The sequence below is a fragment of the Miscanthus floridulus genome, chromosome 17 (assembly GCF_019320115.1).
Source record: "Miscanthus floridulus cultivar M001 chromosome 17, ASM1932011v1, whole genome shotgun sequence".
NCBI classification, from domain to species: domain Eukaryota; kingdom Viridiplantae; phylum Streptophyta; class Magnoliopsida; order Poales; family Poaceae; genus Miscanthus; species Miscanthus floridulus.
In genome coordinates, this window is record NC_089596.1 from 87,377,523 (window position 1) to 87,392,165 (window position 14,643).

General features: G+C 44.6%; 1 protein-coding gene across 1 annotated transcript; it reads right to left on the minus strand.

The window, feature by feature from the left end:
* Window positions 1–9,121: 9,121 nt before the first annotated feature.
* LOC136516984 (ADP-ribosylation factor 2) lies at window positions 9,122–14,151 on the minus strand. Its single transcript, XM_066510498.1, has 7 exons — window positions 14,003–14,151; window positions 13,349–13,509; window positions 11,020–11,090; window positions 10,591–10,710; window positions 10,163–10,281; window positions 9,803–9,884; window positions 9,122–9,486 (listed from the first exon to the last, which is right to left on the minus strand). Exons 2-7 carry the CDS (start codon window positions 13,494–13,496, stop codon window positions 9,481–9,483), a joined length of 546 nt encoding a protein of 181 aa, XP_066366595.1. The 5' UTR covers window positions 13,497–13,509; window positions 14,003–14,151; the 3' UTR covers window positions 9,122–9,480.
* Between the last annotated feature and the right edge of the window lie 492 nt (window positions 14,152–14,643).

Sequence of the window (14,643 nt, forward strand, 5' to 3'; positions counted from 1 at the left end):
GGGCTGGCCATGCATGACCGGAGGGGTACGGCGGCGCTCTGAGACGGCGCAGCCTCGTCGGTAGCTACAGCAAGGCGGTAGAGGTGTAAGTGAGGCACGTAGGGTGAAGTGGAGGTAGAGGCAAAGCATGTGAGGCAGGTGGATTGGTGTGGAATGAAATGGTGGAAACTGGCCATGACGTAGACGACGACGGGCCTTAACTGCACGATGGTGGCAAAGCTCCAAAATTAGAGCTCGGTGTGACGTGACTCAAGGTGGGGTGGGGTCGGTTGGAGAGGAGACGTGAGGGCGGAGATGCGAGCATGAGAAATTGATGAGAGGTGCTCGCTCTCTGGCTTCATCGTGACGTGACCCGACGACGGTAGAAAACAGAGGGAGAGAGAGACGGGGCACAGCAGTGGGTTTGGCTCATCCACGCCTTGGTAGGACATGGCCGACCGGACTTAAGGTAGCATCTACACACCCGCTACACGACACTACAGCCAAAACCACATGCGCACATGCAGAGGCAGGTGGGTGCGCGGTAGGCACGGCCGCAGCACCATTAAGGCGGGATGATGGCGCAGGGTAGCCCATGTGGGAACAAGGACAAGGCGAGCGACAGCAGCATAGTGTCGTAGTGGCGTCGGTAGCGGCAGCGTCGCGACACGAGGTGGGTTGGTAGTGTGGATGCGACGGTGAGTTAATGGCGCCGGCAGCGGCTCCCTCACGACGCGTGCGGGGCAGTCGGTAGCAGCGGTGGTGGCACTGTGTGGCGGGGCCAGCGGCAGCCGAGACCTAGCTAGGCGAGAGGTGGCCACAGCCGGCCACATGTGGTAGCACGCGCACGCACATGCGCGACCAACATGGCAACGCTCGAGTGTGGTGACTGTGGCCACGTGGCCAACCAGCCCAAAACCATGACACGCATGAATTTTAAAGCCTTCAATACGACCAAACGGTTGCTTAAGGACCTAAACCATCTTCACCATGCTCAAGATGGCACATGAGACTACCAACTCGAGCTATAACACTACACCACTCCTTAACCTAATCTCTCATAGTAAATTGCTAAACATAGTAGTGTCTAACTGTTGGCAGACTTGAAAATTTCTGTTTTTGAGCTGAATTTGTTTTCCATTTGCGATTTCTAAGCTAACAATCATTTTTCGACTACAAGTATTTCATTGTCGTCTACAAAGTTTATACTTCAAACTTTATTTAAGTATCACATACATGTTCTATAGCATTTTTGCTTAATAAAAATTAGTTTTAAACCCTAAGTGATATAACATGTCTATCGAATCAACTTTCGTTTTGCATTTTTGTTGATCGTTTCGAGTTATCGAAATTGATCTCCACACTCTATTACATGCATTAACACATAAACATGATGCTCATGACATGTTTTAGTAAATGATTTATGGTGTAACACCGAGGGTGTTACACCTAACCCATTGGACCGGTGAACTCGCCGTTGCAACCGTTGTTCCACATCTTGATAAAAGGGGATCAAGACCAGATGCTATCTGCCTTTTGGGCCAAATGCAATGGTAATGATAAACACAAGAAGGATAGATTGGAACCAACAAATAGGCTAGGTCAGAAAGATCGGCTATAGGAGATAGCCAAACCAATCGTTTCCCAGCGGAGTCGCCAAAAAGTGTGTTGACGCTTAATTAGGTCACACACTCGATAAGGAGCTAGATCGCTTGATGTAGGGCCTAGATGATTTTTGGATTGGCCGATGCCTAGGGGATGTCCACACCTAGACCTTGTGCCTCCAGCAATGAGCATGATACATAAGAGACGTCGCTGGAGGAGCCTCGCCAGGAGTGCGATACAAAAGACATGCCGGCGAGGTCTCTTGATACCCAAAACCCCACACGCCCATGAGGGACCCCGTCGAGGCATGCAGCGGCTATGGGATACCCTAGCTAGCCTTACCGCTCTAGAGCATCATCGTCATCGATCCTCTAGCCATGCAGCACCGACGAAGAATGAGGAGAAGAGGTAGAGGGAAAGAGAGGGTAAAAAGAGGTAGTAGATTGATTTGTTGTGTTTTTGTGTTGATTGGATAGATGGGAACTCAATCGACCAGCCATGATCCTCTCATATATATAGATGGGGATGGTCTTATCCAAGTAGAAAACCTCTCCTAGACTTATTTTTCAAGTTTCCCATGAGCTTGGAAAAGTTGGGAACGAGTTTGGACTCTCCCTAATTCAGACCGCGAAAATCAGAAGTTCTGATAGGGGGTCAGAAGTTTTGATTTTCGCACAAAGCTAGCACCTCCAAGCGAGCATCAAAATTTCTGGTAGGGGTCAGAAGTTTTGATCTTCGCACAATAGATAATTTTGGTTGTCAATAGTGTCCAAACATCCGATGGGGTAGCGACTAAAGTTTAGGAGGTGAATCCAAACACCCCCCTTATCTGTTTATGGATAGACCGAGAGAGCTACCAAAAAGGGCCCTAGTGCATCTGCATGCTCTAGCTTCCTCTTGCGCTTGTGCTATCTACCAGAATTCACAGCTCACACGAGAAAGCTACACTAAACAAGTGTTCTGACTCCGACTATGCTCGCCTCTAAGCCTCTGATGTTGCACGGCTGAGGAAGCAATGGGGACATTTATTCACGTCACGTCGCTTGAAACCCTGTCTCCATCCATACTTGAGAGGAAGCATGAAGACCGCCGTAGCTCCGTCCGATTTTTTTTTGTTTTTTGGCCCTTTTTTGAAAGTTTTTCACAAATATGCCCCTAGAGGTATGCTTTCAAAATCTGGACCCTTAGCTCGGCGCCATCGTTGGTGGTGCTGAGCTTACAAGTCTCGGTGCCAAAGGGTTTGGCGCCTAGGTCGGGGCCACGTTGGCAGCGTGGACGCTGACTAGGCAGGTAGCACGGCGCCAGGGTTATTGGCGCTAAGGTTATTAGCGTCATTCTCGGCGTCAACATCTATGGCATCGAGGTGGTGTTTTAACCCGGCGCCCAACCTTCCTACCTGAGCCTTCTTTCTCTTCTTTCTCCTCCTCTCGGGTTTTTTCTCTCCCCACTTTGCCCTACCACACGAATTGGCATATTGGACCTTGGAAACTTTGATTTGATCTGTAGATCTTTGAGAGCAAGGTATCCTCGCTCCCTCCTATTTTTTTCACATCGATTCGGTATATATTAGTCAGATTTTTTAACTTAAGAATCGTCATTACTTAGGGTTTCATGCAATTTTAATATTTATATTATACAACCGTAGGATGCCAAGGAGTGGAAAAGCAAGCAAACCAAGGTAACCTCAGCGCACGTTGTTATGTTATGGGTTCATTGTTATGGATCAAATGGGAAACCCTAGGTGTAGGGTTTAATGTTAATTGCTTTTGGTTCTTAGAACGAAAATGGCTAAATTATAGTTATGGACGGATGACCGGAAATGCCTTTGACCCATTGCCTCTGCCTAGTGGTGTTCTAGTGCCCATGTGCTTTTGCGGCGATCCTTGCAAGGTAGCCAAGTCCGATGAAGAGGACACGTATAGGCAGAGGTATTGGATGTGTTCCAATTTTGCGTTTGAGTCTACACTTCGTCAGCGCCGCATTAACAAGATGGCGAGGGATTGATGTTGTGTAATAATTATTTTGTGTCATATGACATCTTGCATGATTTTTTTTGTTTTGTAATAATTGCATTTGTTGCAGACCCCTCCATCGCTCTGTGATTTTGAGCAGTGGATCAACAATGAGATCGAGCCTAAAGATAAGGAATGGATGCAGAAACTGTTGCGATGGGAGGCAGAGAATAAGGAGATGATGGAGAAGAGATGCACAAAGGAGGCTGTAGAAAAGGAGCATAAGGAAGAGGAGGAAAGGAGGTGTGTTGCTGCGTACAGGGAGGAGAGGGAGAAGAAGCTTGAGCGTGCACGCCGAGCGAAAGCAGCGATGGAGGAGAATCTCGATGCCCTAAGGAAGAGAAAGTGGTCTCGTTGCACTCAGTAGTCTCCATTACTTGCTAGTTCTATGGTTTATTCATGAACAATATTATCTACTATTGGACTTTTCATTGTGTTGTCATGTAATGCACTTTAAGTATGTGCATGCTTAGGTCATGTACTACGTTATTTAGTTTGTCAGCATGTACTTCTAGTATTATTATGTTGTTTAATGTGTCATAGTATTAAACTTTTTATTATGTAGTTGTTTTTATTATTTATGGTCATAATATTTAGTTTAATATTGCGGACATAGTGAAATATATCACGTGCTGCAAACAAAACCTAACAAAGTAGGGCATTATATAATTTAACACACACAACACATGAAATGGCATGTGAGAACATGTACCGAACTAGGGTACAGAGGTCCTAAATTAAACCTAACATGCCTTAGGTAATTAAAGCGAACAAAAAGCACACGAAATTGCATGTGAGAACATGTACCAAACAAGAGTACATAGTTCCTTCAACTAAACCTAACATGCCTTAGATAATTAAACCAAACAACAAACACATGGATGTGCCATGTGAATAAGATAGGGTCATCCTAGTAGTGTGGCCACATAGCAAATTGTGTTGCACCTTCTCCATAGTAGCCTCCCATTGTTTGCTAGCCGTTGTATTGTGTTGTAAATGCTCCTGAAAAGTCTACTCAAAATCACTTAAAAGCTTATATTATAGGACACTGGAGAGCCTAGATTTCATGACAAAAAAGCCTATTCGATTTCAGACTTCAATCACTATTTCGAAGGACACTGAAAAGTCTATTCGACGGTGACATGACTGAAAAGCCTATTCGATTTCAGACTTCAATCATGTTCAGTTCTTTTGCATAAAATGGAAGGAAAGAAAAGAAAATCTCAACCAATGTGGTACATAATCATGTTCGGTTCTTTTGCATGAAAGAAAAGATAATCTCAACTAATGCGGTAGGCCGAGAGGCATACATGCATACTCATAACAAAAAACAAATTGATTACTTAATGAACCAGAAAAATTGATGGCGTTGATTAATAGGTACTTTAGGCAAACAAATTTGGCAAAATTTCCCCTATTTTTTTATGCAATCCATACACAAATATGAGATGAATATTTAACCTCAATACAACATGTTCAAACATACAAATATATGTCACATTCATTTGAAACCATATACATGAGCATATTAATAGTCCACACAGTCCATAATTATAGTCCATAGTAGTTCATAGTCGATAATAATAGTCCATACAGTCTACAATAGTTCATAATAAAAGTCCACAAAGTCCATAATAGTACATAATAACATCTACCATAAACCCCCACTGCCTCGTAGTCTTACCCTTACCCTTATAACCAAGAGCGTCGGTGTCTAGAGTGTAAGGGTCAGGTGGACGACGGCGCCTAGTGCCTGAAGGCTGTGTAGGCTGAGTCTAGGGAGCGTCCTGGAGCTGAGATGGGCCAAGCTCCTCGTGTCTCTGGTCCACCTCGTCGTCGTCCTCATCCTCGTCCTCGTACGCAATGCCTATGGACCCTGTAGGTACTTGGCTAGACGAACCTAAGCCTCCTCTGCCTGCGGAAGGAACATGCACGTCTTGCGTCGTGGCTGTCCTGCAACTATAACGAGCAGCCGCACGGCATAGCCGACGTGGGTATTGTCCTGCAACAAAGTTTTCAATAAGATTGTGGTGGTGTGTTGCCTCCTCCACAACCAAACATAAGCATTAAGTAATGAACTAACCACAATCAGAAACTTTTTTTCTTCTAAAATTACAAACAAAGCTTGTTTTTTCTTATAAAATTCCAAACAAAGCTTGTTTTAATAAAGCTAGCTTCTAATTAAAACTCCTACATTTACTTCTCAACAGATAGCAACAAGTTTTGTTTTCTTTTGTAGAAGAAAAATTCACTAAACAACTACTATGACTAAACCCGTCAGAATTTGTACCGTCACCTACAGGTCATCACAATATCCATTTGGTCATGCATCAAACTCCATCCAGACCTCTTTTGAAGGCATGATTATTTTACATGATTAAATTAATTATAAGGATACTAACTAAAATAGAGACCTCAAACGCAGAATGTATTGGTATACAACTTAACAGTGAAAAATAAGGCAATTGACTTACCACTCTATTCAAGATTGGTCCTGCATCCACCTGCCTTCCTACATGAGTAGTTTGGTCGTAAGTCGTGTCTTCATCGTCGGAGGACTCGATGTCGGCGTAGTCATCTTCTGTCCATTGTAGCCTCAGCCTGCAACGTGTCGCACCTTAGTACCAAGCTTGGTAGCGCCTGTACTCACGTTTCGTGTGCGGCTCGTTGTTTTCGTCCACGTTGTCGTGCAACAGCTCCCATTGTTCAATGTAGAGGTGGTGCTTCTCCCAATCAAAAATCTTTCTGTTCTTCTGACGATCCAACCTGCACGTCACGTAAGATGTTAGTTTCTTAGGGGTGAAATTGATGCTATAAAACGATGGCGCCTAAGCTATATGACGCGACTATTTGATGTAAGCTTCACGACATATTAAAAGTGCATGTATGTCATCATTACTTCATCTTATATAGGAATTAATGAAAATGAACCATCACGAGACAATTGAAATAGCAAAACACTTACTTGTGTAAGTCAGTGCCAGTCGAGAACGGAGCCGTTGGCCAAAGCTGTCTCACTCTAAATTGACGTGCAACTCTATCTGGCAAGTGAAACTCGACAGCATAGAAACAGATTAGAGGGCACCTCATCCTGTAGAAGTCGTCGTCGCCGAGGTGGGCGGGGCGCAGCGGCCGTGGCGAGGCGGGCGAGGCGAGGCAGCCTGGGCGACGGGGCGGCCGGCCGGCGCGCGGCGCCTAGGGATGGGGGAGCGGGGCGCAGCCGCGCCGGCTTGCGCGGGATGGGCGCCGAACCGGTCGGCGGGGCGGGGTGCACGGCAGGTTGGGAGCAGCGACGGTGGTCGGGGCGGGGGATGGCGAGGAGGAGCGGCGCCGGCGGCGGGAGGTGTCGGGCGCGAGAGAGAGTGGGAGAGAAAGGAAGAGAGGAAAATGAAGGAAGAAAGAGAGAAAGGAAACGGACCCACCTGTAAGGCCAGCTCGGCGCCAGGATCTTTGGCGCCAAGCTCGGCGCCGAGCTGGCTGCCATGTCACCACCGGCTCTACTTTGATGCCGACGTGTCCCCTGACTTAGACGCTAAACCCTTTGGCCGCGCCGAGACGTGCACCGAGCTTAGGGTTCAGATTTTCAAAAACATACATCCAGGGATATATTTGTGAAAAAACTTTAAAAAAAGGCAAATAAAAAATAAAAAAAATCGGCAGCTTCGTACTCCGTAGCATCGATCGTGTTTGGTTCATGCTTTTTGCCCCGTTGTTATCGGTTTACAGCGGAACTAGATCACATTAGTGTTGCCGTTTGGTTTGATTGTCATGTAATCCGTTGACGCGGTATAGGATACAAGCCTTTGGAAGCATGATACTGTCCGCGCCGCACGTCTCCCTCCGCAAAAGCTAACCAAACAAATCTAGCTTTCATTGGAAGTGCTTGGTTTGCAAACTGGTAATGGCAATGGAAATGAAAATGGACTACAGGGGAATTGATGGTGGGGTCATTTACGGGATTTGTTTGAATGGACTACAGTATTGGCACTGTTAATCATATTGCAGGGGAAAAAGAGTTGAACCAAACATCAATTGTAACCAGTAGCAGTGCCAACACAGCACCTAAATTGTAACCAAACATCAATTATAACCAGTAGCACCGCTCTTCCAAATGAACCATATGTTGTTGCTTCTTGGATTTGATTCATGCTATTGTACCATCAACATGGATACCTCTATGGTGCCGTTAGGATCCATGCTCTTTTTCGAAAGATCGGATCCATGCTTTTTGTCCCATCCTTATTTGGGCTTGTGGCACCGTTGTTCCCGGAGCTATTTATTAAGGTAGCATGGACATCCGGAATTAGATTGTAGGGTTTTTTTTATCTTAAATCAAGACTAATTGTATAGGAAATTCAACGAGCCTCCCGTGTAGGGGTTCTACGGGACGCGTTTACATGCCATAAACACAAGCCATATTCGGTCATAAGTATGAAACACAAGATTCCAGTGAAGAAATTTTAACCTTTTTCATGCCTCGGAAATGTCAGGGTGTCACAGCTGTGGAGTCACGATCGAGCCATAGAATGAGTCTCAAGCCTCATGCCCTCATAGCTATGGTGGGACCATGGAGATGGAGCAAATCCAGAGATATGTTACAACCTTCACTAGAGTCTAGATAACTCAAGTCAAGTGCATATACTTTTAGATTATTAAGCCCTGCTTTTTTTTGGAAAACACCAAAAGGCATGAATGATAATTCAGGATGCAAACATCATCGAGGTAAGGAGAGGTTAGAGAGACCTTATTGAGTCATTTCAATGCACCATTACCTCATCGATGTTGTCAGGAAACCAAACCCTAGATTACAAGGAATCAAGGGCCAACAAAAAAAACTTAAATTGTGAAGGGGTCGGGTCTCTACTCATGCTACCGGCGAGGTCGCCGGTAGAGAGAAGGGAGATCGAGGCAGCGGCGGTGAGTAGACTAGCGGCCACTGTTGTGGGAAGCCCATGTTGCTAAAAATTTACATTAGCTGGGACAATCCTCCCAAATACTACCTTACTAGCACATAATAGTGGTAACTCCTAGTCTCCAACAACACCACAAATTAGAAGTCAAATAGGATATCTATTGATATCTGTTGGCGCCAAAAGATCTTTCGATATCATTTGAAGAAAAAAAATCAAGATACACAATTTTAACGAGATATGAAGATACTGGCTATTTAATCTCCATTACATACATTAGATCACATTCATTGGAAGTGCCCGGTTCATGAGCCAAAGCTAGCTGTGTGATGTGTCGTGGGTCACCGACTAGTGGTCGCCGTCATCGCCACGGAGCGGACCGAGGCCAGACATTCGTTAGCCAAGTCTGCGAGGCACAGTAATCCGATGACGTAACACAATCCTCTTGGTGCTCAAAATCAACCAACGATACAGGAATACAGGATGCAAGTTCAATCGAAGAAAAAGGGCCCAAAGTTGAGACTTAAGTGTGCAGCAATACACAGCCACCAAACAAACCCTCAAGACAGTACCGAGCAAACATAAGATATGGAACGGCAAACGCAGGAGGAACGATTTGCTAACAAATTAGGCGACCATTTTGCTATGCCAAGAGACAGCCAGACAGGTCAAGATAGTACAACGCCTCAGACAGGTGGCGAGAGTATAATCACAATGTAGAACAGTGGTGAGTACACAGCACAGTCGGACATGGTATACCTTGCACAAACCAAAACAGAAGCACGGAAAATTAACAATAATACCACGAAAACATCTGATACCTAGCTCCTTGACCAAAAGAGCCTTTTATCCTCTCAGAAACACCCCCACATCTGACACAGTCACGACTATATAGTTTATAGCTGTAATGGTAGAGGCAGTTTGCACCCAAGTATCCAGAGTGTTTCCATTGATTGAAGCCCTGCCTAGATGCTTCAAGCCTAATATAGAAATTAAGGACAACTGGTCAGCAACATGAAACTTGGGTTCACATTTCTAACAGAAAATGTGCAAACAAAAGCAAATGAACCTTAGTATACATTGATAACAAGCTGCACTCAATGAATACATTATTTTTTCTTAAAAATTTGTTAAAACCAGGTTGGCCAGTTTTAGGCAAAATAAGTTGTGTGTGGATGTTTGCACCAATCCATTGAAGTAGGCTATATGACTATCTTACAGACTCAGGCACCTTAAAAGCTTAATCAATGTGCTTATATTCATTTGATTGATCAAACTGTAATGCAGTTCAAGTACCTTGTTGGCAATGTTGTTCGAAAGCCAATCAAGCCCCTCATACAAACCCTCACCAGAGGTAGCACATGTGCTCTGGATGTACCTGCAGTGAGTAAAGATGGACACATTAACGATTTGGATCGCTTCAAATTCAATACTGTTGTCAAGGAGACCTAGTATACATCACTTGAATATTGCAAGCTGAGCAGAATATTTGGTGCTTAAGTTTAAATATTTGATTTTATGCAAGATTACTGTAATACATACTATTTATTTCTGTATCAATACACAATTCCTTTTTTTTGCGACTTATCAATTCACAATTCCTTTGTCAATCAAATAGTGCAGAACAGCACACACTCAGAAAGATAGGACACATACCAGTGCCGCTGGCGCAGGGAGTGCAGGCCAAGCTTATCAGTGATTTCAGCAGCGTTCATGGCATTAGGCAGATCTTGTTTGTTTGCAAACACCAAAAGCACAGCATCACGGAGCTCGTCCTGCCAGCATAAGACAACAAAATGATGTTACTAGATATATGAAACCGTAAGAACTAAACTTTTTCAAAGAATGAAAAACATTAACATGAGTGTTTTAAACTTAAATTAAAACAAATGAAAGTGGTACAGGATCCCATTCCTCAGTGCAAGGTAATTTTAGGGAAAAAATTATTTTAAGGCTAAAATATTTGAAACTAATAAACAATAGACTGATCTTGGCCAAAAAAAGAATGCAACCATATGCCATCGATAATTACTACACCAATCATAGCTCATTCAACTGCAACTAGTAATACACTTCGATATTACCTCGTTCAGCATCCGATGGAGCTCATCTCTGGCCTCAACAACACGCTCTCTGTCGTTGCTGTCTACAACAAAAATGAGGCCCTGGGTGTTCTGGAAGTAGTGCCTCCACAGGGGCCGGATCTGTAAAAGAGCACGGAAATCATCAGACCACAAGAACATGCAGGCTAAAAGTAACATAGCACAAAGCTGCAAATGTTTATGAAGGACAGGTACGTTCCAAATAAGAAGTTGGAAGTTGAAGTACTTTTTTATGCAAATTTAAATGTATCCCACATATTATCAAGATAAGGCATTAGATTGCAGCGATATATCTGCATTATACAAGTGATAAATATCATATTATCATACAGCACAGGAAAACACCAAACAGCATGGTATAAAAAATGGCATAAACAAAACAAAACAAAAAGGTTTTTGGCAAATTCTTACCTTGTCCTGACCACCGACATCCCAAACAGTGAAACTAATGTTCTTGTACTCGACAGTTTCAACGTTAAATCCTGCATTTTCAAGGATAGCAATTTTAATTGAAGAAACATAAATGATACTCAGATCACAAAGGCAAATTCTTACAACAGGAAATAATAAAAATTTGAGAAAAGGGTGTTTTTGCCCCTGTCCAAAAGTTCAATGGTGATTTTACCCCTATTTTTTCAACTTTGTGAATTTACCCTTTTTATTTTGAAACGAAGGAGCCGTTTACCCCTGGTTTGGATGACCGTTATTTAGAGACTGATTAAACGATTTAAAAATAAATAAAACACATCAATCAGATGCGAAATGACTGAAATGCCCTTATCACAGTTATACCATCCCCACCGAGTTCACGACTCCACCCATGCCTATTGGCTTTCTAGCTTTCGGGAAGGGCAGTGCGCGCGACATCGGCGGGCGAGGCACGGACGGCGGGCGCTGCGGCATCGGCGGCGGGCGCGACAGGGGCGCGGCTGGGCGAACTCGCAGTGCGGCTGGTTTCGCACCGCGGCCAGGTGGGCTCGCTGCGCGGAGGGAAAGCAGGCGCGCAGCTGGGTGGACACCTCGGCGTCGGCAGCGGGCACGCAGCCGGGCGTGGCAGGCGAGCGGTCGGGCGGCCGCGTGCAAGGAGGCGTCGTGGTCTCACCACCTTGCTACGCTGCTGCATGCATCGACCGAGCAGCAAGAATAGGAGCGGCAATGACAACGAGAGCAAGGTGTTCACCTGAATGGCATTGGCAAGTAGCGCAGGCTGCAGGCAAGGTGTTCGCCGGAATGCAACAATGGACTTGACTTGATGATTTCGTTTGTCATTTTGCTCCTAACATTTTTGGTATTATAGTCAGGACTACTATAGACACCCAACATGTGAATTGTGAATATTTTTTTCAATATTAAATCTGATTTGACCAAATATAATAACCATTTTTTTCAAAATACAATATACGTGTCTTATTCCAAATTACGGGTAAAATCACAAATAGCCCTAAAAAAACAGGGGCAAAATCACATGGGCATATTTGTCCTTTGGTACAAAAGTTAACACCGTTACGGGAGGATGACAGAATAGGGGCAAAGTGGTGCTTCGTTTTGAAAAAGCAAGGGCAAATTCACAAAGTTAAAAAAACAAGGGCAAAATCACAATATCGATAAAAATAGGGGTATGAATGCAAGAGCCCCTAAAAAATTTACTTGAGTATAAAGCTGAACTAAAAGCATAATATTACGCCTGAACAAAACAAACAACAATACGAAATATAGAATATGTTCAAAAACTCATGTGCAATCCAGAAAGCCAAAAATGGGTCATTGGTATGACTATAATAAAGCTTTTAAAACAGATATAGGTAATTTTAGTTCCGAAAACAGTTTCCATTTATTTAATGGCTTCATTAGGATAACAAAATGATAGCATGCCAAATAAGTATCCTATTAAGACCATCTTAAAGATGTCCAAAATGTGCATCACAAGATAAAATGTTGAAAATGTTATCTAATGGAAGACTTACTACCTCAGGTTGAACTCAGGAGGTCAACCATTAAAAAAGGTACAGCACATAACAATAGTCTGATGACTGACTAGTTCAATTAGCATCAGTCTGGCAAAGCTTATGTCCCTTGTAGAAGTTAGCTTACAGGACTCAATTTTCAGAAAGCCAATGAGATGAAGCATGTCGCCATTGTATCAAGTTGGATACAAATTCTAAAATAATATTAATTTGTATAGAAATTCAAATACATATCAACTGTGAATTATCCCTAGATCCAATTTCCTACTAGAGCCCAAGGTAATCAGTTATCGTGCAACTTAGTAAGATGGAAGAATCATTACACCTGCATAGTACAAAATCCTAGGTCTAAACTGGAGCTAGAAATCGCAACTTAGGCCCCGTTTAGTTCCAAGCCAAAAACCAAAAATTTTCAAGATTCCTCGTCACATCAAATCTTGCGGCACATGCATGGAGTACTAAATGTAGACGAAAAAAAAACTAATTACACAGTTAGCCGAGAAATCGTGAGACGAATCTTTTAAGCCTAAATAGTCCATAATTGGACAATTTTTGCCAAATAAAAACGAAAGTGCTACAGTAGCCAAAAATTTTCGGAACTAAACGGGGCCTTAGTAAGATGGAAACATCAATACACCTGCATAGTACAAAATCCTAGGCCTAAACTGGAGCTAGAAATCAAAGACTGCATGCATTCAAAATGACCGACAGTTATAACAATATAAACATTGTGTAACAGCAGTAGCAATGATACCGGATGTTGATGAGGGGCGTACCAATGGTGGGGATGGTGGTGACGATCTCGCCGAGCTTGAGCTTGTAGAGGATGGTGGTCTTACCAGCTGCATCGAGACCGACCATGAGGATCCTCATCTCCTTCTTGGCGAAGAGGCGACTGAACAGCTTCGTGAACGTGAGCCCCATCTCCGCTCCTCCGCTGAGATGGAAACGAAAGCAAAGGGTTCAGCCCATGGATCCACTCAGAGTATGCAGATGATTTAACATAATAACACCGAAACAAAGCCACAGCAACTAGATCCACGGAACCCGATGCCACAAGCACGCAGATCCGAGGCAACGGCGCACGCGAACCGCGGGAACGGATCAGATTCCAGGGGCTGCTAGCGAGGAAAAACTCCCCGAGATTCCCGAGCACCCGCGTGGTAACGAAGCTGAATCGAGCGGAGCCGGTCAAACACGCCCAGATTCCTCGAATAAATTCCCGCAAAATCGATGAAGCGTATCAGTGAAACTAAGGAATTGAGCTCCCCAGATCCGCTGGACCTAGCAGACAATCCGATCGCCGAAAGCGCGCAGAAACGCCGCGGGCCCAATCGTAAGTGATCGGATTGAGGCGGATTCACATCGACCAAGAGCTCAGCAGGATTGAAGAGTTCTAACGAGGAATTTATAGAGGGAATGGTGGTTACCGAGATCGCGAGGCCGCGCCCTGCTGATCGCCAGGTGATCCCTTGTCTTCCCTGCGGGTGCTGGCTCGGATCGCAGGGGAAGAGAAATGGGGGAGGCGGAGAGAGAGGCCGAGGCGTCGCGCACGGAGAGTGGGATATATAGGAGAGTGTTAAATACACAAGCGGCCCTCGAACATGTAGACGTGGAAAATGTATCTGTGGATCACTAAGTGATGCATCACAGATCCATACCAGCTACATGGATATTTTTTTATTGACATGGCGTGCTAGAATGACATATAATTTTCATTTAATCCCTCACATCTATTTTTCTCATAAAAAATAGACCCTAGCGCCCGCCGTGCTTAGGAACACACCGAGCCGACGTAGACCACGGAGCCTCGCCTTCGTTGCGACTGCTCTGCCACCGTTCCTATGCTTGCTCCACTGTGCAGGTCTCTTCCTCCAGGCCGACGAGCAGTTTTGACATGCGGGATTGCTCCGCCTCGCTCTCGCACTTGGACCAGGCGTGCGGCCCCGTGCACTTTGTCCGCCGGGGGCAGCTCGTCTGTGTAGATGAAGTGGAGCATGACCCTGAACACGTCGTGGACCCTGAACCACTCGAGGCTGCTGTCCCAGGAGAACTTGGCCCTGAACACCGG